General features: G+C 40.2%; 1 protein-coding gene across 2 annotated transcripts in view; it reads left to right on the forward strand.

Moving 5' to 3' along the window:
* Positions 1-22,781, forward strand: part of adamts18 (ADAM metallopeptidase with thrombospondin type 1 motif, 18) — a 60,708-nt gene that overhangs the window by 13,253 nt on the left and 24,674 nt on the right. For both annotated transcript variants that reach the window (XM_077589121.1, XM_077589130.1), the window contains 9 exons: positions 6,241-6,511; positions 7,410-7,624; positions 8,959-9,042; positions 9,375-9,534; positions 12,420-12,525; positions 13,993-14,130; positions 14,199-14,352; positions 16,737-16,832; positions 17,485-17,633. In XM_077589121.1, the coding sequence (XP_077445247.1) occupies positions 6,241-6,511; positions 7,410-7,624; positions 8,959-9,042; positions 9,375-9,534; positions 12,420-12,525; positions 13,993-14,130; positions 14,199-14,352; positions 16,737-16,832; positions 17,485-17,633 (1,373 nt within the window). The remainder of the gene's footprint in view (positions 1-6,240; positions 6,512-7,409; positions 7,625-8,958; positions 9,043-9,374; positions 9,535-12,419; positions 12,526-13,992; positions 14,131-14,198; positions 14,353-16,736; positions 16,833-17,484; positions 17,634-22,781) is intronic.

Genomic DNA, 22,781 nt, shown 5'->3' on the forward strand with positions numbered 1-22,781 from the left:
GTTGTTTTTAATACAAATATTTTTCTCAAGAATGCTTTGACCAAGTGTCCAATGACGTGTGGACATTGAGTTGGGTTGTTTTTGGGCTAAACTGCAACTCTTTGATGAACGGTTTAGAGACCCCTGCTCGAGCAGGAAATCTCAGTTGTTGAACTTTCTAATCTATTAACAAACCAATCAGGACGATTCTTAAAAATCCTCCCTGGTAGTCCAAATTTTTCTAGATGACTTGATATGAAGGGTGAGATATATGACGAAGAACTCACAATAACTCCCTCCTACCAGGTTCAAGTGACGTATGATTGAGTGATCTAAAACCAGTATTTGACCTATTTGTACCTGTCCACTTTGCCTGGTACAAATTGGCCCGTCGCCATGTGATCGTGCCTTTTGCCACGCTATGGTGGTCTGCTAGCTGACAGTGATGTAGTGCCCAATGTTAGATGCCATCTTAAGAGGAAGAAAGGGGGGTACGTGGTCAGGTTCTTAGAATGGCTGAGCCACGCTGGGTGTTTGTGTCTTGTTTCATTTTTCTCACACAAGACGAATGGGTTCTACAAAGCACCACAAGTGGATGCAAACTGGAGCCATAAATCAAAACCTGACCCGCAATAATGGGATACGTTGTCAAAATAAAGTAGTATACTTTATTTATATATTTTTTACAGAGATGTTCTGCCCGTTTGTGCCTGATGGAAAGGTTTTTTACTTGCCATGTTGGGGTATAAGCAAAAAAAAGAATTATTCATGCTAACGTTAGCATAATGTGTTGGTGTAATCGGAAGTCTCAGAGATTTCGGTAGATTTAAAGTAAAGGTCAGTTAAGTATAAGATATCTGGTTATCTGGCGATCCAGAGGAAGTTGAAGATGGCTGTTAGCAAATGGCGTGTCAGGTCTTGTTAGCGTTTTGGGTCACCGTGTGTATTTGTTTGTGTTTTTTTTGCCTCTTTTGTCCCTCCGGCCTTCCCTTACTCTTGTAACCATCTGCTTGTGTTTTGGTAATCAGCTCTTGAGTGTCTATTTAAACCCTGTGCGTTTGCGAGTCAATGTTGAATCATCTGCTTTGTTTACGCCGTGCCAATTTAGCACCCCATGTTCCATGTTCCTCGTTTTTCCGTGTCTTCTGTCCCGGGTTTGGATTTGTGATTTGATTTCTAAGTCCTTGTTATTTTTTAAAGATTCCTGCCTTAAGTAAGTAAAGTTTTGTTAGAGCACTTCTTCCACGTCCTTGACTGCTTCCCTGGATTTGGGTCCTACACTATGTTCCGTTTTGGGGGTCCTGGTTTAAGGTATTTTTAGGGTTCAGACCATAAATATAGATAATTATACATGTTTATAGGAAGCATTTTTGCTTATTTATTTGTTCATAGGCTAGCAAAAGTAAAGAATGGCTGTGACAATTAAAATAATAATCAGATCTCAAAAACATTTAGTCTAATCATATCTATTATGAGTTATTTTGACTGCTAGCATGGTGAGCTAGCACTGCTCTAGAACAGTGTTTCCTAAGCATATTGTGGTCATCATTCGTTATGTTATAATGTGATTTTTTTTTAACCATTTGTTGTTGTTTCTATTCCAACCCTGTTCGAGGATCACAATAAGACATTGTCTTCGAGCAATTTGAACAAGTTTATCTTGACAGACCCGCACAAAGAAGCATCGTTAGCCCTTTTCGGAACACGAGGCGCCATCCCTTGGGGTCTTTACAAATGGAAATGCCTTAACTCACTTCGACTTTTCCCATTTGTACACAGGGACCTGGAAGTAACGCCTTAGCGTTGATGCTAAAGTCATGTTAATGACGATTAGCTTCTTAACACAGTCACACACAAGTCAATCAAACAAAAAATGACAGACGTCACGCATGCACGCCTTTGCTAATTAACCCAGGAAAACGAATTATCGGCGTAAACATGATGTATTATTTTCCAGTCTTTATTTCTGAGTCAACATCCTCTTGCCCTACTGCGTGTCTCTTTGCTCTTCTAAATATAATATTACCACCTTGTGCTTAGTCCTCTTACAAGACCCATAATTCTTCTGGTCACATGACTCCCCACAGATGTGCAGTAATCACCGGTTTGAGGCTTCTGGCCACTCAGCTCCCCTTTGCCCTCGGTCCTTCTACCTTGTCTTTAACGGCATGTAAGCACTTAGTCATTTGCGTCATAATGTCATGGTAGGGAACGTTAAAAGTGGTTTCGTTTATATAGGGCCCGTTTAGCATACACGGGCTTATATGTGAAATCTCCAAATAGTTTGAGGTGTATTCAGATTCAAGATGAAGCTGATGAAAATATTATTTTGTAGTCATTTCCTTTTTTGACCCAAAAACCAGTTCTATGGAATACCGCATTGGCCCGAATATAAGACGACCCTCGTTTAAGACGTCTTTTTTAAGACTCACGTTTGAAAAAATACTTTTTGAACATGTAAACTCAAGAGCAATCACATTTGGAAATGAATGTGAAAATGTTTATGTAGATTTTGATGAAAGCAAGAAATATGAGTGGGATTTTGGTCAAATTAGGCATTTTCAAATAAACTAAGACCTGACGAAGTACGACTGCTAGCATTTGCGATCCTGATTATAAGACGACTCCCTCTTTTTCAAGACTCAAGTTTGAAAAAAGACTTTTTGAACACCAACTTCAATTTTTTGATACACAAAACAATGACAGTACATCTAAAACAAATGATTATAACAATACATTGGAGACAAAAAGAATGAATATTTTGCCTCATTCAAATCATGCCAAAAAAATATCTGAACATTTAAATATGTAAACAAAAAAGAAATCACATTTGTAAATGAATGCCTTTTGGTCTTCGAAATGTAAATGAACCAATCTACAGCGATCAAACAACAAAATTGCCATAACTGCATTCGCTTTAAACATATCTGGCGCCATCTAGCGTTACGAATGGATACAATGTCTTGACCCCAAATTTAGGACGACCGAGAATTTTTCAGTCTTCTTTCAATGCAAAAAACACTGTCTTATATTCGGGCCAATACGGTATTCGTTATTATTCACCTTACCTATTTATATTATTTACCCTTGCTGTCACCAGTATTATTATTATTATTATTATCACTATTGTCCTACCTCCTTACTTATCTACCTCTCTACTTACTAACTTACCAAATCACTTACCAACTTATTTAGCCGGGATGTCCCGATCCAATCACTTGATCGGAAATGAATGTCTCAGGTGAAAAAGATCAGTTTTTGGGGATTACACAATAGAATGTTAACATCTCGGTTTTAGATGACACAATGTGACGTTTGGGCTTGTTAGTTCCAGCCCAGTGAGCGAGTGAAAGTAACAGCCACACACGCCTTCTCGCCTGCAAGCTAGATGACGGCACTTAGTTGGCGACGTCTTAGTCCCCAAAATTTATGTTCGGAAAGGGAAAGAAAAACATTTGTCTTAAATGGCTGACATTCGAGGCAAGCTGAAAGACAATTTCAAAATAAGTCGCTGAAGCCACCTCAATGAATGCTGTGTACTCTTACAAAACAAACCCAAACAAAACCCGAACACCATAAAAAAACACTTAACACACACGGCCACAAAACAACACAACACCACAAAACAACACACTACCACAAAACAAAAACTCTCAATTAGCCCAACTTTCAATATGACTTTTGAAGCGTGTTAATTGCCTAATCCAAAATCCTCTTACCTTAACGTACTCATTACTAAATCGCCAACTAGTCTAGGCCAACTCTTTGATTTTTACAAGACAAAGACAACTTGAACAAGTTCTGACATTTTAAACGACAGTTTCCCAGCTTTAAAGATGTTAATTGCACCTTAAGATAGAAAATACTAATACTTTTAAAGACTTTTAAAGTCGTGTAGCATCGCTTGAGGGTGAGGGAAAGTTTCCTAGGAACGATGACAGCGATATTGCTTGACGAGGTTGTAAAAACTCCAGACCAGGATGAAAAGATGAGCGAATAAAAACTGCCCTGACCTTTCCTCTCTGTTCCCGCAGTTCAGCTTTGACTTATATTCCACGACACTGCCGTCGTAAATAATGCGCCTTAACTAAAATAGATTGCTGTATGAATTTGCTCCATTGGTCTTACATTTTTTAGATTAGATTAGATTAGAATTTCATTTCATTCCGTTTTCGGGAAATTTCTTGGTTGCAGTAGCAAGACAGACACAGAAGACATTGTAGACCTAGCTAAAAAAACTGGAGCCACACACAGGAAGTCCACAAGGTGGGGACCTTCTGCAGACTGAGACTGAGGTTACCGCACAGTCTCTCAGTAGTCTGGCGGTTTTAAAGTATTTTTTTTAAAGTTTTTTATTCGATTTCTCTGACGAGCCTGCATAAAATGTTAAATATATTAATGCCACCTTAGTTTACAAAATCTTGCACCACAGAGCTCCTCGTTGACTGCAAAAATGTGTAAAAACAAAAATAATTCCAACAGATCAACACAGGCTGGCTCTAGAGGTGACTGTGCAGTTCCCTTCAGTTCCCAGCGTAACAAAATTATGTCAAAATAATTCACTTTTTATGAAATGACTAAAAATGGCACTCATTTCCATTTACTTTGACATTTTAAAATAGGAACTGTTTATGGCTCCATCACAAACCTCCTCCTTCACTGAAAGAATTTATTTAAAAATAAGTTATTAAAAAACAAAGATCAACACAGGCTGGCTCTAGAGGTGACTGTGTAGTTCCCTTCAAAAAGAGTGCTAAATTATCCAATCACCTTCTCTGTACATGCCTCACATACCTGAAACTCGATACCAATTAGCATACGTGAACTCCCATCTCTTAATCTCTTGGCCAATCATCTTAAAGCTGGCTGTTAGACGAACAGAATTGCGATCAAACGCTGTCTAAAACTGTGCTACCTGAGTGTGTATGTGCGTGTGTATGTTTCGTTGTTTACCTTCAACCTGCACAAGGGACTAAAGTCAGTTATAATCTTACATATGTACATGTATATGTTCATTAATATGTACTGTCCCTTTTTTAAATAAATCAAACACAAAGACATATCAATGTGGAAACCCCTTTTCTTTCCCAACTTGCAATGTAGGCTAGAGGAAGTTTACGTTCCACACAAATGAGAAACACTCGGTCTCAAAGCGGCCGCTTCGAAGCGAGCCCGGTCGTGTTTTGACAACACCAGCTCCTCTTTTGTCCGTCTTGTGTTTATTTTGCAATCTGCTCGTCGACTGTGTCAGACACAGACACGCACACAGACACTCGTACTGAGGCCAAAGCTCAGTGGGTCAGTGGGTTGATTTGTGTGTTTACGTCTTCTAGGCTGTCCCCACCTTTGCAATCCTGATGGGAATGAGTAGAAATAGACAATAATTTGCTTCCCCTACCCCATATTTAAATGTTTAACAACTTAACACGGACATGGAAGATTAAACAATGGAAGTCGGGATTAAGGATATGGCTTTATGAAGCTATGTGCTAAGGTGCTAGTGTCAAGAAATGAAAATAACGGCACTAGGGAAATTTGGCACTATTTTAGCACTCAAATCTGTCTGTTTATTATTTTTATTTTTTTTACAAACGAATGGGTGTTTTCATCTTGAACAATGCATCGGGGTACGCCCACAGTTTTCGGTGCTTCTGGTTGTGACATCACAATCGGATTCTGGTTGTGACATCACAACCGGATTCTGGTTGTGACATCACAACCGGATTCTGGTTGTGACATCACAGCCCGATTCTGGTTGTGACATCACAGCCCGATTCTGGTTGTGACATCACAGCCCGATTCTGGTTGTGACATCACAGCCCGATTCTGGTTGTGACATCACAACCAGAATTGATCATTTCAAACCTTGCATATTGACCCAATGACAGACCACTAACAGGCTAAGTGAATAGCAGGTCAATGGCTAGCATGTTAGCACACAGCAGAAATCTGTAGCTCATTCTTTTTGTCTTTTGTTCAGGTTTTTTTTAGATCAGACTAAGATTGAGAATAATTAACATGTCATTAAGATTTTCTGTCACATTTTTGGATGAATTTGTGTTTTTTAATATGGTCATTCTTTGTAGTAAGTCATAGCTCCCTCAAATTTGCTTTGTAATTCTGAAAACAACAGTTCTCTTAAATATGTTTTGTTCCTCGTTCTGAGCCTCTTTTGATTTCTGTTCTATAAAAATATATTTTTTAATCTTTGGGGTGATTTTGAAAATCAGAAACGATTTGCATTGTACTTGTGTCTCCCAGTCAGGTTTGATCCGGGTGTCCGAGCACGACTACTTGATCTCCCCTCTACCTCAGCATCTGGCCAAACGTCACAACTACAGCGCGCCTGCCGGCCATCAGCCGCACGTCATCTACAAACGCTCCGCCGAACACGTGGTCCACGAGCGAGCCGGCGACCCGTCCAGTCTCATCCCGTCCGCCCAACACCTACCACACTTGGACCACCATCAACGCCGGGACGACCGACATGAGGGCGCACAAAGGCAACACTTCTGTGGACGCCGCAAGCAATGTATGTAAGGGAATTCTCTTTTCCTTATACTTGAAAATTCAAAGAATGTACTTTGGATAGTTATTCTAAACATTTAAACAAATAATTCCACTTATAGATTAGATTTCTATCACCCTAAGTGGGAGTCAAACATGAGCATTCAGCACATGGTTCCCTTGTTGACTTAATTTCTATCACTGTCAGTAAAAAAATCAAAAAAACGTAATACCGTATTTTTCAGACGATAAGTCGCACCGAATATTTTTTTATTTGACCAGAAACCAATCAAAATTTACATTAAAGTAAACATAGCTAAAAGAACAACAACAGGCTAAATAGACACCTGTTAATGTAGAATTTACAGTTTTTTGGATAACTATAACTTTAAAAAACAGGCATGCGGTGGTCAGAGCACCCAAAAAGATTGTCTGGGACATTTTGAATGGATTTACCGTAATGCTTGGAACACGTGGGGAGTCTATTTTTGGGTTGATTGCCTTAAGAAGTGTGTCGGCAAGAAATGGAACCAGTCAGTCAAGCGGTTAGGCTCATACAAAATTTTGAATTTAGTGCATAACCAAGGCGCACCAAATCATTGGGCGCCCCGTCCATTTTAGAGAAAATTTTAGACTTTTAAGTGCGCCCTATAAGTGTGAAAACACAGTCGCAGTCACGGCTAACAAAAAGTGCGACTTATAGTCTGGAAAATGCGGTAAATACTATTGTGAAAAACTAGCTGTGCAGGAATTTTGTCTTATGACTTGGGATGTGACTATGTTCTGAAATAACTCCATTAAATGGAACAAAGCCTGCCGTATAACGTTTTTCTTGGTCTGTAAGAACACCTAATACGGAGATGTATAGGAGACCCTAAAAATCTTTCTGCTTGACTGGATCCAACTGCTTCTCATTCCCGCAGACGCTCCCAAGCTTCCCACTGAGGATCCATTCCTGATGCCCGACGAGTTTGCCGTTCCCGACGATGAGGGTCCGGGGAGGCCCAAACGTTCGCCTATCGATTCCAACCGGGTTGGAGGGCTGAATGTGGAGACCCTGGTGGTGGCGGATAGGAAGATGCTGGAGAAACACGGCCGCGAGAATGTGACCACTTACGTCCTCACCGTCATGAATATGGTCAGTGTCAAAATCGTAGGTTTTACCATAAATCTGTGCACGACCCAAAACATTTCTATATTTTTGGAAATGGACTACAGCACGATGTAGGACAATATACATGGATGTAGTGAAGGAGGACGTTAAAGTGTAGTAGAAATCTAAGGTTTAACCATATTTTCTCGCATATTAGTCGCATCTGCGTATAAGCCCTAGCCTTAAAATTGCCTTATAATCGTTGAATTTTACAATTTCTCTCGTATAAGACGCCCCTTGATTCACAATTTTCACCTCCATCTTCATGGTTTTAATAGGCAGTACAAATGTGTTACTTTGAAAGGAAAAATCATCGCATGTGGTATTTTTTAGATACTATATAAATCGAAAGGATCGTCTGCTGGATTGCACATTCCGAAAAGGGTGTTGCCTGCACGTAGACAAATTCGAAAAGGAAGTCATGTGATTTCATTCATAGACGTTAAAATACATTTTGTTTAGCGTTTTATCTGTTTATCTTTTCTCTATTTTGAAATAAATGACCATACCGGCCGTGTTGTTTTGCGTCATGGCGTTTCATCTTTGTCACCTTGCAGTTTCGTGCATGCCAAGTCTAATTTGTGCGCATATTAGCCTTACCCTTGCTTCAGTCATAATTTTTTGAGCAACAAATACGGTGTATATGTGAGAAAATACCGTAAATATTGTCAGAGTGATAAAAGTACATTTACAAGACTCACACAGATCCATAACTATTGAAATTGTGCCATAAGACTTGTTTTTTTAACAGTTTGCCTCTACATAGTGGAAACCGATGACGTAATCCAAGCAAGGATTGCTTGGCCCTGCCTAGTAAAAAAAAAATGACATCACACCCAGAATGAGCAAAGCCTATTTTTGCTATCTACTAGCATGCTATTCTTCTACTCGCAGAATGCTAGACACTATTGTCAATTATGGTTGTGACATCACAACCAGAATTGCATCCTGATGCATTGCTTTGGATGTGATGATTTTTGCATTGCCAAATTTTGATTTACACATGAGTATAGTCATTTTAAATTTTCCAACACGGCCATCATTTCATCAAAGAACACCAGTCATAATTTCTCGGCCCGAAACCGTCCCCGAAGCCTGCCTTTCGTGTTCCGAAATGTGGTTTCGTCGTCCTTTCGGTGGCGCCGGTGGCTTCTTCTTATTCTCCTAATCCCCGAGCGCATCAATGACATCATTCTTTCCACGTGTGTATTTGGCCGTGACGACTCGGAACCAAGCAAACAAACGGCGCTGACCAATGGTGCGCTTGGCTCATTTGTTGAGTTAACGACCACTTTTTACTGCTCTTTTTTTTTCTCCAGGTTTCCAGTCTTTTCAAAGATGGCACCATCGGGACAGACATCAACATTGTGGTAGTTAGCTTGTTGCTACTGGAACAAGACCCGGTAAGTGCACTGGCTCGCACTGGAACTGCAAATATACAGTAATTTTCCGCTTCTTTCAGTCGAGAATAGCGAAAAACCGCCTGTAATTGTCGCTTCTCTTGCAATAAAAGATTTTATTTGCCTATTAGTTTAAATCTAGAATGGAACGTTATCATCAGAGATTTAAAAAAGGGAACCAAATCTTGTAAAAAATTGGGTTTTTCAGCAAAAAGCCTGGATTGGGTCCACCCAAAAAAATAATTTAAAACAGGAACAGGTTATTGTCGTAAACGGCGAACCACGATTATGCGAGGGATGACTGTGTTTATTTTTTTGCTTCGCAATAATCGCAGCTGGGCCTGACCATCAATCACCACGCCGACCAATCGCTGAACAGCTTCTGCCAATGGCAGTCGGGCCTGGTGGGCAAGAGTGGAAAACGTCACGACCACGCCGTGCTCCTCACCGGATTGGACATCTGCTCGTGGAAAAACGAGCCCTGCGACACCCTGGGTGAGGCCACGGGCCAAATGCAACTTCCTGCGAGCCGTTTTCGCTTTGTTTTTACACCTGAACGTCTTGACCAGTTTTTGCTGGCCTGCCCCGCGCACATAAGAGCTTTTGGTTTTTCCGCGGGCTGACCTCCTCCTGTCCATGGGTGCGGAATTTAAATTCGGAATTTAATATGAGAGTTTCTAATGGAGGTTAAAGTTAGAATTAACCCTAACCCTTTATAGCCATTGTTGGTGTTTCAGCTTGGGGAAAGTTTTGTACCAAATTATTTTTAAGATTTTATTATGATTAGAAATGTGATTTTTGGACACATTTCTGGTATTACATGGCTGTTTCATGCTAGCTAGGGTTTTAAGACAAGTTTAAGATTTTCGGTTTAGTCCCCCAACAACACTTTGTTGAGTTGTAATTCTTGGTAGGGAGAATAACTAATAACTCACGATTTTGCTTTTTGTGTGTGGATGAATCAGAACTAAATTTGACAATTATCATTTTGGGATTCATAGGCATGATTAATTTTGTTTTTTGTCATAGAGCGGATTAATTAGATTAATTAATTGTGCAATTTAAATTATTTGTGGATGTAGAACAATGAGATTTGGGAGGTTTAATCTTATGGATTTACATGAAACGATAATTTTAGTCACAGAGATGATTTAATTCAATTGATTAATTGTAGAATTACGCTTACTATGACTCCATTTTAACTGGAATTTGCTGCCAGCTCATCCCAGTCAGAATCGATTGGACGCCTAGTCCCATCCATGACAACCAATTAAACCAGTGGCCTGTCAATGTTCAATGCTTTTAATAACATTTTAGATTTTTAAGTTGGGCTTTCATTTTAGTGTTTTCAGATAGGTCTTAGCGTTTAATTTAGCGTAATTCAAAGCTGGAATTTATAATAATTAGACAGGCGTGGGTCTTTATTTAATGTATAGGCTATCTACATCTTATACTATTTTGGCTTATATCATTAATGATTACAATTCCCCTTATTAAGTGATTTAAAAAATGCAACGTGGCACATATTTACTCACTTAGGGCGCACTTAAAAGTCTAAAAAATTTAGACGGGGTGCCCAATTAGTATGCACTAAATTCAGGATTGTGTAGATGTCGCTGTATGATGCTGATAGCTTGACTGTCTGGATACATTGCTTGCTGATGCGCTATATTTATATAGTCAAAATGCATGACAATATTAGCAATCGACCATGAGGTTTTCGTCTCCAATCCGTGACCAAGACGATCCGGATTAGAGCCAAAACGAGCTCGGTTTTACAAAAAAAAACCGCACTTAAAAAAATCCCGTACAAAAGTTGTTATCTGGCGTACACAATTTGAAATGATCCAAAAAACGTATAAAATACGGGCAAAACGTATAATTTGACAGGTATGTATTGCTAGCTAGTTTATTGCTCGGATAACTGGCACAGCTATCACTGCAGGGTGTAGTCTTTTTTTGCATTTCCCATGTTACCCTCAAGAGACGGATGGATGGACGGCACGACCTCCTATAATTGCTGGAAAGTCTTAACCGTCCTACCCAGGGAGTCTCCCATGTCTGCTTAGAAGTCGGTTTGGTCCAGACTGCGGTCCGAGGAAAATGTTCATTCCTGTTATTTTGGTTTGGATCAAACTAAAATGTCTGGACTGACCGAGCAAGGTGGATGTACTTGGAGAAGAACCCTTGAGGTGCACGCATAGCATTTGTGGGATTTTTTTGGGGGGCGCATGAAAGGCTAAAAAAACAGGAAAAGAAAAAAATCTGACTGAACACCGTTTCAATTAAAAACATTCCAGAGACGTTCTATGGAAGTGTTTGTATTATTAGATATAGTTCGCCCAACCGTATTAAGAATACCGGATAGGCCCGGATATAAGACGATTCGGTCCTGATTATAAGACGACCCCCTTTTTTTCAAGACTCAAATTTGAAAAAAGACTTTTTGAACACCAACTTAATTTTTTATACCCCAAAAAAATGACAGTACATCTGACACAAATGATTATAACAATATATTGGAGGCAAAAAGCATGTATTTGTCTCGTTCAAAGTGCAAAAACTGTCGATCACATCTTAATATCTGAACATTTAATTATGTAAACTAAAGAGCAATCACATTTGGAAATGAATGTGAAAATTGTGGAAATGTTTGTAGATTTTAATGAAATAAAAAAAAAATGAGTGGGATTTTGGTCAAATTCGGCATTTTCGACTAAACTAAGGCCTCTGACGAAGTACGACTGCTAGCATTTGTGGTCCTGATTATAAGACGACTCCCTCTTTTTTAAGACTCAAGTTTGAAAAAAAGACTTTTTGAACACCAACTTCAATTTTTATACACAAAAATGACTGTACATCTCAAACAAATGATTATAACAATATATTGGAGACAAAAAGCATGAATATTTTCCCTCGTTCAAATCATGCAAAAACTGTCGATCACATCTTAATATCTGAACATTTGATTATGTAATCACGTTTAGAAATGAATGTGAAAATTGTGGAAATGTGTATGTAGATTTTGATGAAACAAAAAAATATGAGTGGGATTTTGGTCAAATTAGGCATTTTCGACTAAAATTAGGCCTCTGATGAAGTACGATAAATCATGCAAAAACTGTCGATTACATCTTAATATCTGAACATTTGATTATGTAATCACATTTGGAAATGAATGTGAAAATTGTGGAAACGTTTATGTAGATTTTGATGAAATTAAAAAAATGAGTGGGATTTTGGTCAAATTCGGCATTTTCGACTAAATTAAGGCCACTGACAAAGTACGACTGCTAGCATTTTGGTTTGAACGGAATCAGGCTTTGATTAATAAGTTAAGTTTCTAGCTTATTTATCATTTTGAGATGTTTCTGTTTCAGGTTTTGCTCCAATCAGTGGCATGTGCAGCAAATACAGAAGCTGCACCATCAATGAGGACACTGGACTGGGATTGGCGTTCACCATCGCTCACGAGTCCGGACACAAGTATGTCCGTCCGTTGTGTCTCACAGTTTCGATATTTTACAGCCAAAAAAATCCCCATGCAAACCTAAGCAGAGTTTTTTTCCTCAAAATATCTCAAACTTGGATACTCAGTAAACACACATTGACCTGTTCAAATTTTGAGTCTTTGAGAAAAAAAAGTCCAGGGGCGAATGGCCAAGTTCGTTTGGTTCAATTTACATTGTTATTTTTTCTTACGGTTGAATGCATCTCCTCGCCTGGCGCACGCCCAACACAAACCTTGGACATGTTTTCTCTTGCTCTTTACACAGATACTTAAGTGTCAAAAATGCATGAAAGCGTGTTGAGTCAGGAGACCAATTGGGAAAGAAACATGGACATTTTACCGTAAAACATACAATGTATTCTTGCTATTCGCAAAAACTAGTTGGGTCTCAAGACTAATGATGTCAAAATGAATCTGAAAATCTGCATCAGGACGTCCCTAAATGACCAACCATGCATAGTGAAATAATCAATATTAAATATACAGTGGTACCTGGAGATACGAGCTTAATGCGTTCCGGGACTGAGCTTGTATGTCGATTTACTCGTAACTCAAACGAACGGTTCCCATAGAAATGAACTAAAAACCAATTAATTTGTTGCAACCCTCTGAAAAAACACCCAAAACAGGATATTAGATTGGAAAAACATTTGTATTTGTTCTAATTTGCCATCTAGTAACAAAGTAACAAATAACTAGTGGCTTAATAGTACTAAAATGTGTTTAATAGTACTAAAATTTGACGGATTTCGCAGAGGGGAGAGTGACGGACAGAGAGGGGGGGTGACTTTTTGCACGCCAACGTGCTCGTAACATAACAAACAAATTTAAATGAACTTGGATTATGATGCAGACACACTGAAAAATAAATTTAATCTAACCTTACACTAAACTTAATTCTAATTTTGTTATAAATTTTGCTACCTTTCTTCTCCCGGGTTGGCTCTATTGGCCCCGCCTCCACCCTGACATTCAGATGCAACCTATTGAGGGTTGTTTGCTTTTGTCTTCCCTTCAAAATATTCCCAAAATGATGCACACAAATGTCCTCACAAGAGAATAACGCACGACCACTTGCCAACGAGAAGTAGTATATACTCCTCTCGTATTAGCGAACAAGCTCCGCCATTCGCACTGACTAACGGGAAAAAAAACACTGGAAAAAATGCAACGCCCCGCCCAGTGCTCGTAGAGAAATTACACGAGGGAGTTGCGACGGGAAAGACAGCGGCCATGTTGTTCTTATGAGCAGCCTCTCTTTTCCACTGTATGCTCGTATATCAAAATTTGTCTCGTATCTGAAGAAAAATATTTGCTCCAAATTTTACTCATATCTCAAATTGCTCGTATGTCGGAGCACTCGTATGTCGACGTACCACTGTATTGGTGTATGCTTTTGTTATTGCTTGTATATACTTACTTGAAACGCCCTTTTCCCCCAGTTTCGGGATGATACATGACGGTGAGGGTAACCCTTGTCGTAAAACCGAGGGTAACATCATGTCTCCCACCCTTGCCGGCAACAATGGGGTTTTCTCGTGGTCCACTTGCAGCCGGCAGTACCTCAATCGCTTCCTAGGGTAGGCACCGTTGGTCGGGTGGTCCCGTCGATCGTAAATGTGACCCCCGACGGTGTTTGCCCCTTCAGGACGACCCAGGCTTCCTGTCTGGTGGACGAGCCCAAGCAGATTGGTCAGTACAAATATCCCGAGAAGCTACCCGGGCAGTTGTACGATGCAGATACGCAGTGCAAGTGGCAGTTTGGCTCCGGGGCTGAGTTGTGCAGTCTTGATTTTGTCAAGGTAAGCTTCTAAAGACCTTTTAAATGTCACTCATTGTGGACTTTTTAGTCATTTCTATACTATTCTTGTTTGAATTCTTGGTTTTCTGTGAAATCCTCCAACAGAAGTGTTCAGTCTTTTTTGAAGGGGGGCAGCATTAGTCTTGGATTGCGGAAGACTGTTTGCGCCTTACTGTTGTCGCGTGGCATCAGTCAACTGTCAGCGTACTATCTTTATCCATTTTATAGTGCCGCATTTTCTGGTCTGTGGACTTTAACATTCTCTCATGCACTCAAAGATAGATTTTATTTTAGTCTTAGGACTACTATTCTTCCAAATAATACCTCAAAGCAGGGGTGTCAGACTCGGGCTGGTTCGCGGGCCGCTTTAATGTCAACTTGATTTCATGTGTGCCGGACCATTTTAGATATAATATTTAGATTTTTTTTAAATAAATGGATTAAAAGAACTGGATTAAAAGCCCTGAATATTGATTTTTTTAAAGGTCTAAAACAATGTTTATTTTAACTTTTTTAAAATATATTTTTAGATTTTACAAAATGATTTTTGAACTAAAAACTGAAAAAATGGATTAAAAATTTACAATTATTCATTTAAAAGGGGGAAAAATCAGGAAATTCAATATACATCTATACTCTTCATTTTAATTTGATCCTAAAACAGAAATTCGGCACTCATGATTTACTTTCCCGGGCCACACAAAATGATGCGGCGGGCCAGATTTGGCCCCCGGGCCGCCACTTTCACACATGTGCCTTAAAGGGAACCTTAGCACCAAATCTTTTACAACTGTACCTGAAAGACCTTCCCACACGCCTTGCCTTCAACATGTATACTGTTCTATAGTCTGTTTTTTTATGGACTGAAACTATCCCACATCAAGAACCTTTTGAGACCATCAGGACCCTCCAGTAACGAGCCCCTCTACAACATAGGGTCCAAGTATTGTGGTCTTTACAGCATCAATAATGTCGCAGTAAATGGGCACTTTATAAATCGCAGTGATCCGTGCCAAACAGCTCGAGACCCCTGTTGTTTTACCCGTGGTTTGAATCCCTTCAATGGATGGACACCTTCTGTCCCCGGTCGGACCCCTCGGGCAAGGTGAAATCTTTATGTTAGCTCTTATTCAAATGGAAATGCTCCTTGGCCGCTAACCACTGGGAAAAGACTCAAATGGTAAAGCTGGGAAATTAGAGCACAACACTTTAGCATGGCTATTCAGGTTTTTTCAAAGGATGTTTGCGTGATGGTGACCTTCGCGGGGTTTCGTACTGAGAACAAGGAGGCGCTAATCTTTGATGCTAAATCTAGCTTCAAAAACTAGCAGTATATCGTCCAATTTGAGTCTAGTTCAACGTCTAGCGATGAGGAGACGGAATGTTTTTACTTGATATTTTTCGCAGACGCCAACATAAAAATGATGGTGGAAAATCTGCCTCAAAATGGCGATAATTTTAAGATGTTCAGAACTATGATGAAGGAAAAAGGCTAATTGGGAAGAGAGTTGGAAAGGGAACTCCATCATATTTTACTTCTGTATATTGTAATCCGAAGAAAAGCCACAACACTGTTTGTATTATCCCGTCATTCTTCTTCTCCGGTAAAATTTCAGTTCTTCTTCTGCGCTGAGTGCCACCCATTTCAGCACAGAAGTGGTTCCCGAGTGGTAGCACTCTTTTTGAAGGGAACTACACAGTCACCTCTAGAGCCAGCCCTTGTTGATATATTAGAATTTTTTGTGCAAAATCTTGCAGTGGAGGAGGAGCTTTGTGTTGGAAGAGAAGCCAAATCCGAGGTCCTCGTGCCAAAATCACCACAATGTGAAAAGCAACTGCATAAAACCAAAAACAATACATTATATCTTAGTTTGGACCAATGAAAGCGAACTATGATCTTGGTGTTAACGCACCCTTGGTATAAACTCTAATATGACACCCAAACCCACGTTAGAAACCCAAACCCTGTTTTAAACCCCTAGCCGAGTCGGTGTGCCTAATTTGCCTTGGCTCTCCATCCCGGTTTCTTCCCCCGTGGCCCCGGCCGGCTGCCAGCCAGCGTCGGCAGCCTGTCTCCCGATACGAGGCTCTCCCTCTGTGCTCACTCACTCTCTCCATTTCTGTATTGTTGGGTCAGATGACACACACAATTATAGCCTGTTTCATTAAAGCGGCGCACTGATTAGATTTGACGTGCAGGCTTTTTTTAGTTTTTTTTTTTTTAATATGGGCGGATGGAGCAGCAATTGATGCTCATTCAACAGTGGAGTAAGAAAGCACAAATACTTACATGTATATGATTATTTTCTCCTGTTATCTGCATTTTTCACTCACATTTATTTTTCTGACATTTTCTAATTGTTCCTTAAACGCCTCGTCTTTCAGGACATCTGCAAGTCGCTGTGGTGTCACCGCACGGGACACCGATGCGAGACTAAGTTCATGCCTGCCGCCGAGGGTACGAGCTGCGGACCTGACATGGTGAGGTGGCTCGTCCGTGATTAATAATGGGGATGAAAGATAGTTTTTAAAAATGATTCTGCGATATATTGCCAAAATTGGCACCACGGTCGCGGTACACGGTCGATTGTTCACCGGTCTTTTGGTCGCCAATCTTTTGGTCGCCGGTCTTTTGGTCGCCCGGAAGGTATGTGATAATTACCATTTAAATCGTTGCTCAAATTCCCTAAATACAAACTCTGAATTACTATTTAGTCATACTTAATGCCCTAGTAATTATTAGGCAAAGAAAAGCTCCAAATTTCCCGGACTTTTATTGTTTTTTGTTGGAGAACTTGTTAAGACCCTGACTGACTTAAAGGGACAACGCATGTACATACAAACTCTGATACACTCACGCGTCGATTCAGTGAAACTGCTCATGGCCATTGTTGGCTTTTATTGATGCGTAGACCGTGTTGTTTTACCTTGTTTTGTCGCTGGTCTTTTGGTCGTCGGTCTTTTGGTCGCCGGTCTTTTGGTCGCCCGTTGTCGCGGTCGGGGCGACCAAAAGACCGGCGATCACAAAGAAGTGAATTCCCGATAAGTGAAGTCGCGATAATCGAGGGAAGACTGCTGCATATACTAAAAGTAAAAACATAATTAATTGAAATTTTTCCTTCCACTCCACCAGTGGTGTTGGCGTGGCCAGTGTGTCAAATACGGGGAGCACGGCCCCAAGGCAGTCCATGGCCAGTGGTCCCCTTGGTCCCAGTGGTCCGAATGTTCCAGAACATGCGGAGGTGGGGTCATGTACAAGGAGCGCTCCTGCACCAGTCCAAGGTAAATACACACACACAAGCACTTTCTAGAGAGCATCATCCTGTCATCGTCCAACGAAATATAGTTAGTCCTCGGTTGCAAGAGAACAGCTCTTTTCTTCTTCCCTTTTTTTTTTCAAACACCTGAATGCATCGTTTGCCAGGTAACTGTCAGCACGCACCCTAACACACACACACACACACACACACACATACACACACTCAAGTCAGCTGACAGTCCAGACAGCAAGACAATCTCTCTCCATGCTCCAGACACGGGTGGGGGAAAACCTCGTAAAAACAAGAGTTTTTTTTCTTTTTTTTTTTTGCGCTGAGGCCTGCCAACTTCCCGCATCGCTGCTCACTCGCACAAACGGAATTCAGCGCATCCCACAGTGCACAACCTCTCCGTGAGTGGTCTTAGCGTGCACAGAGGAAGCTCGTCGTTTTATAACAAACACGATTTTTCGGCCTCTTGAAGGTTTTAGAATTTTGTCCTTATGACGCCAACCCAACAAATTGCCATAGTCTCATTTATAGATGTCCATTTTGTTAGCAATTAAGCATGAGAAAGACACATTCTTTAAGTTACAATTGTTTTTGGAGAGGGGCTGCCTGGTGGACGAGTGGCTGGCGCATACCTGGCAACCTCGGCCAATCGCTCCCCTTATTAATGATTTCAATTCCCCTTATTAAGTGATCATAAACCATACAAATGCAATGCGGCACATATTTACTCACATAGGGTTCACTTAAAAGTCAAAAATCTTCGGGGAGCCCTATCAGTCAGTGCGCCTTTTATATGTACTAAATTCAGGATTCTGTAGATGTCGCTGTATGTTGCTGACAGCTTGACTGTTTGGGTACATTGCTTGCTGACGCGCTATATTTATATCGTGAAAAGGTGGAAGTGACTGACACACATGCATATATGCTCATAGCATGACAACATTAGCAATCGACGATGACGTTTTCGTCTGCTACCGGTGCTCGAGACGACCCAAAATTGAGCCGAAATGGGGAAGATGAGATCGGTTTTACAAAAACGTACTTTTTTAAAAACGTTTTTTCCCTGTACAAAAGTTGTTATACGGCGTTCACAATTTGAAATGACCAAAAGACATAAAATACAGGAAAAATGTATAAGTTGACGGGTATGTTAGCGTGTCGGCCTTACAGTTCTGGGCTCGAGGGTTCCACACTGTGTGGACTTTGCATGTTCTCCCCGGGCTTGCATGGGTTTTCTCAGAGTACTCGGGTTCCCTTCCAGGCCAAATTTGTGGAGTCACACCTGCCCGGTTATACGTATGGTTTGGTCCATGTCATGAAGGACCAATAAATGGTGGAACTAATTGCTAGTTAGGCTTGTTGGAATCTTGGCTCATAAACGTAAAGCAATAATCAAGACAATTTTTATGGCCTTTTGTGATTTTTGTCTTCTGTGTTTGTATTTCAGGTAAAAGTAATTTTTCTTGCGTTAAATTGAAACGGGATGAAATATCAGAATCAGTGGTGATTGCAAATCTAAATTGTTTATAGATGTGCCTGTCAATCCATTTTTTAAATTGAAATAAACCAATTTTGGTGACGCATATTGTCCCAGGTTATTTTAGGACACTATTCGGAATAAATGTAAATCATTTATAAGTGGGTGCAGTTAATCTGAATATCCTGGCGTACTGCATTCATCATCATTTTTATTTAAACAAGAACCAGAAAAGAACCCGTAGATACGTTTTTTGGGGAGATTGGTTAGACGGTCTGGTTCAAGCTAGCTAGCAGGCTATGGGCAGATTTTGGGTCTTAATCAAAAGGTAAGTTTTAGGTAGAATTATTTGTAAATCTATTCTAAATGAACAAAAAAACTGAAAAGCACACAAAAAAATGATGTTTTCACGAAAGAACTAAAGTATGAACGTTCAAATGAACATTTTTTCCAGCACTTGGTTCTGGCTTAGCATGTTTTCCCAAATGTTCCTCCCCCCTACAAACACATAACGAGGTGGGTTTAAATATTTGGACCGTTCGCTTCACTGCAATCATCAGATCTTACTTAACAGCCGGGCAGACATGGACGCAGCCGGTCCGTCTCCTAATCCCTCCCGCCAGGGGATCAAAGTTGTTTTCTGCTCATATGATACACGTTACGCATACGCCACGTTCGGCAGAGCAAGAAGGGCCGGTGGAGGAGGTCCTTTGCGAGCAGGTTAGCTGTCGAGTCGGTTTATCGTTGCCGTGGCAGTCAGAGAGAGGCCATTTTGGGACTGCACTTGGGACTCTTGAGTTTTAGGGTCAGTGGGAAATGGACCATAAAGGAGACACATTATAGATTTTTCCAAAAAATCACAATAGTGACAGTAGTCAATGTCACTGCAATTTTTTTGTGAGACAATAATAAAGTGATTGAATCAAATTTCAAGACCCTTACAGTGCTGTAACTACTGAAATTGTGAAATGAATATATTTTTCAGGACGGTCAGCCTCTGGATTGTTGAAACCGATAACGTAATGAAGGGCAAGGAGGGCAAATGACTCGATGCAAAAAAGTAGAGACTCGTTGTCTTTACCATGCGACGAGTCGGTACACGAAGTTGAAAGTGTGTCAGAGGAGGAAGTAAAGCTTAGATAACGTTATTACCGGGGAGATTCCCTAGAAGAGAGGATTTCGGACTTCATTAACGTTAGATCTTGGGCGCCTACAATACACATCTGTATGCATCTTACGCTAACGTATTTCTACTTTACACAACAGCTATCGTAGCGATTGAACCACTTAAATATTATTACTACTTGTGCACTCGCCAAAGTGACTTCTGCTTCCTGATCAATGGCGGAATAGGATTAAAACTGATCATTTTGGAAAGAAAAGACTAGGATAATGCGTTGTAGTTCAGTGACATCCAATCTATCGTATTCGGTAGCCCATGATCTGAAAGTGGGACTTCGATATGTTTTTTTAAGGTCTGAAATTTGGTCCTCCATTTTGAAATCCCTTTTGTCGAACCTCCAAGGTTTATCTCAGTTTTACACACTGAGTGAATCATCATGTAGTGCCGAACTCGTTCAACTGTGTTTGAGCGTAGCATTCTTAATCTCACTGATTAATTTGGCATGGGGCCCTCCCTTCCTAATCGGACCAAAACCACATGGATTAGCCTAGATCTATCTGCCTGTTGCTAATGTTATTGATTTAAAACTCAGTCACCAATATAAAGTCACTCTCATTAAAGTTTTCGCAACAAAAAAGTATGTCAATCTCTCCTTTTCCACACCGACCTTACGTTCGTAAAAGTTCAATTCTGTGAACAACTTCTGCTTCACGTAATGTACAAATGAATAATATACCAATTTTATTCCCTTCATATAGAATTTTTGATCCCTCCCAAGATGACGTCAATCTCTCTATTTTACGCGAAAAGCACTTTTGTGTGAAATAGACCTTACGTCGACAAAAGTCGATGCCCATGAAAACCAATTCCTGTTATATTAAAAACAAGCAACAAACCACTAATCTATCTATTTATTTTTCGTCCTAATACAATTTTTAACTCGCAAAATCAAAAATGTTTATATCAGAATATTCCCGTGTATGACTCGAAACAAACCAATTGGCTAAACCGTCACAATAAACAACCAATAGGATCTGTAAAAACAACGAAAACTCATAATTTTTAGAAAATATGCAATTTTTGTGGACTAGAGATCCCAATAATCTTGTAATATCTTGGAATATTATAGTATGATGACAATTAGGCTTTTGTTGTTGTTTGTTGAGTCAATGATGATGACAAAGCCTATCTCCGATTATTATTATTATATGGACTTATTGTTCGTCCTAATACAATTTTTATCTCGCAATATCAAAAATGTTTATATCAGAATATTCCCGTGTATGACTCGAAACAAACCAATTGGCTAAACGGTCACAATTAACAACCAATAGGATCTGTAAAAACAACGAAAACTATGCCATTTTTGTGGACTAGAGATCCCAACACCAATGCCAAATCTGTGGATTTTTCCGCCCATGGTGCAAACGAAAACAAAGAACGAGAATGTTTCTTTCAACATTTTTAGCATCCAGGCTAAAACGAAGAAGTCTTCGCCAAGTTCGCTCGAAGATCACAAGTTCCTGGTCTCGTAACAAGTTCTCATCAGCACCCAAGTACCTTTTGAACTTTGACCCCGAGTGCACTTTCGCTCAGTGCCTCGGCCGTGGTTATCCTCATCAAATGTCTTCTTCAAGGGGGCTGGTCAGATTAAAGCCCTTGTAGTAGCTGCTCTTAAAAGCGAAAAATGAATTTTCATGCTTTAGCACGTCTTCCACCTGCTTTCTCACTTTGTCGTCCCCTCCCCCCTCGGACCACCTGCCAGATCAAACGCCGTCCGCCGTAATCCTCGTCAACAAGCCTCGGAAGATTAGGGTCGAAATCTTGACCTGGTTTTTGACGGTGCACATTTTGTCACACGCTCGACGTAAAGAAGAGTGTAAAGGCTGAGTGGTACTCGTTTTGGACCCAGCGAGTAAAATCCCTGAAATTCCGAAGGTTGTTGTCGGACTTGAGTCTGCTTACGGTTTCTCCACTGGCAGTGGTTCTTTTCGACAGCTGAGAACTGAAAACAAGCTATTTGAGGGCTAATTGAATTTTTTATTGTCATTATACCAGCACATATAAATAAGTACCGTATTTTCTCGCATATTAGCCACCTCCGCGTATAAGCCGTACCCTTAAAATTGCCTTAAAATCGTAGAATTTTCCATTTTCTCTCGTATAAGCCGCCCCCTGAATCACAATTTTCACTTCCATATTCATGGTTTTAATAGGGAGTACAAATGTGTTACTTTGAAGGGAAAAACTTCAGACAAATCATAGCACGTGGTATTTCTGAGATACTGTATAAATCGACTTCAAAAAGGAAGTCACGTGAGCAGTAAAACCTGGAAGTGTGTCTGTTGCGGTCTAGTTTGTCATCCCTAGGTAAGATGGCGGCGCTCTGAGCGAGCAATGGCAGGCACAAGTAAATGAGTTTTTTCACGTTTTATGCAAGATACGTTTTTATTTTCTTGAATTGCATTCATAGACACCAAAATAAATTTTGTTAAGCGTTTTATCTGTTTATCTTTTCTCTATTTTAAAATAAATGACCGTATCGGCTGCATTGTCTTGCG

The sequence above is a fragment of the Stigmatopora argus genome, chromosome 2 (assembly GCF_051989625.1).
Source record: "Stigmatopora argus isolate UIUO_Sarg chromosome 2, RoL_Sarg_1.0, whole genome shotgun sequence".
NCBI classification, from domain to species: Eukaryota; Metazoa; Chordata; class Actinopteri; order Syngnathiformes; family Syngnathidae; genus Stigmatopora; species Stigmatopora argus.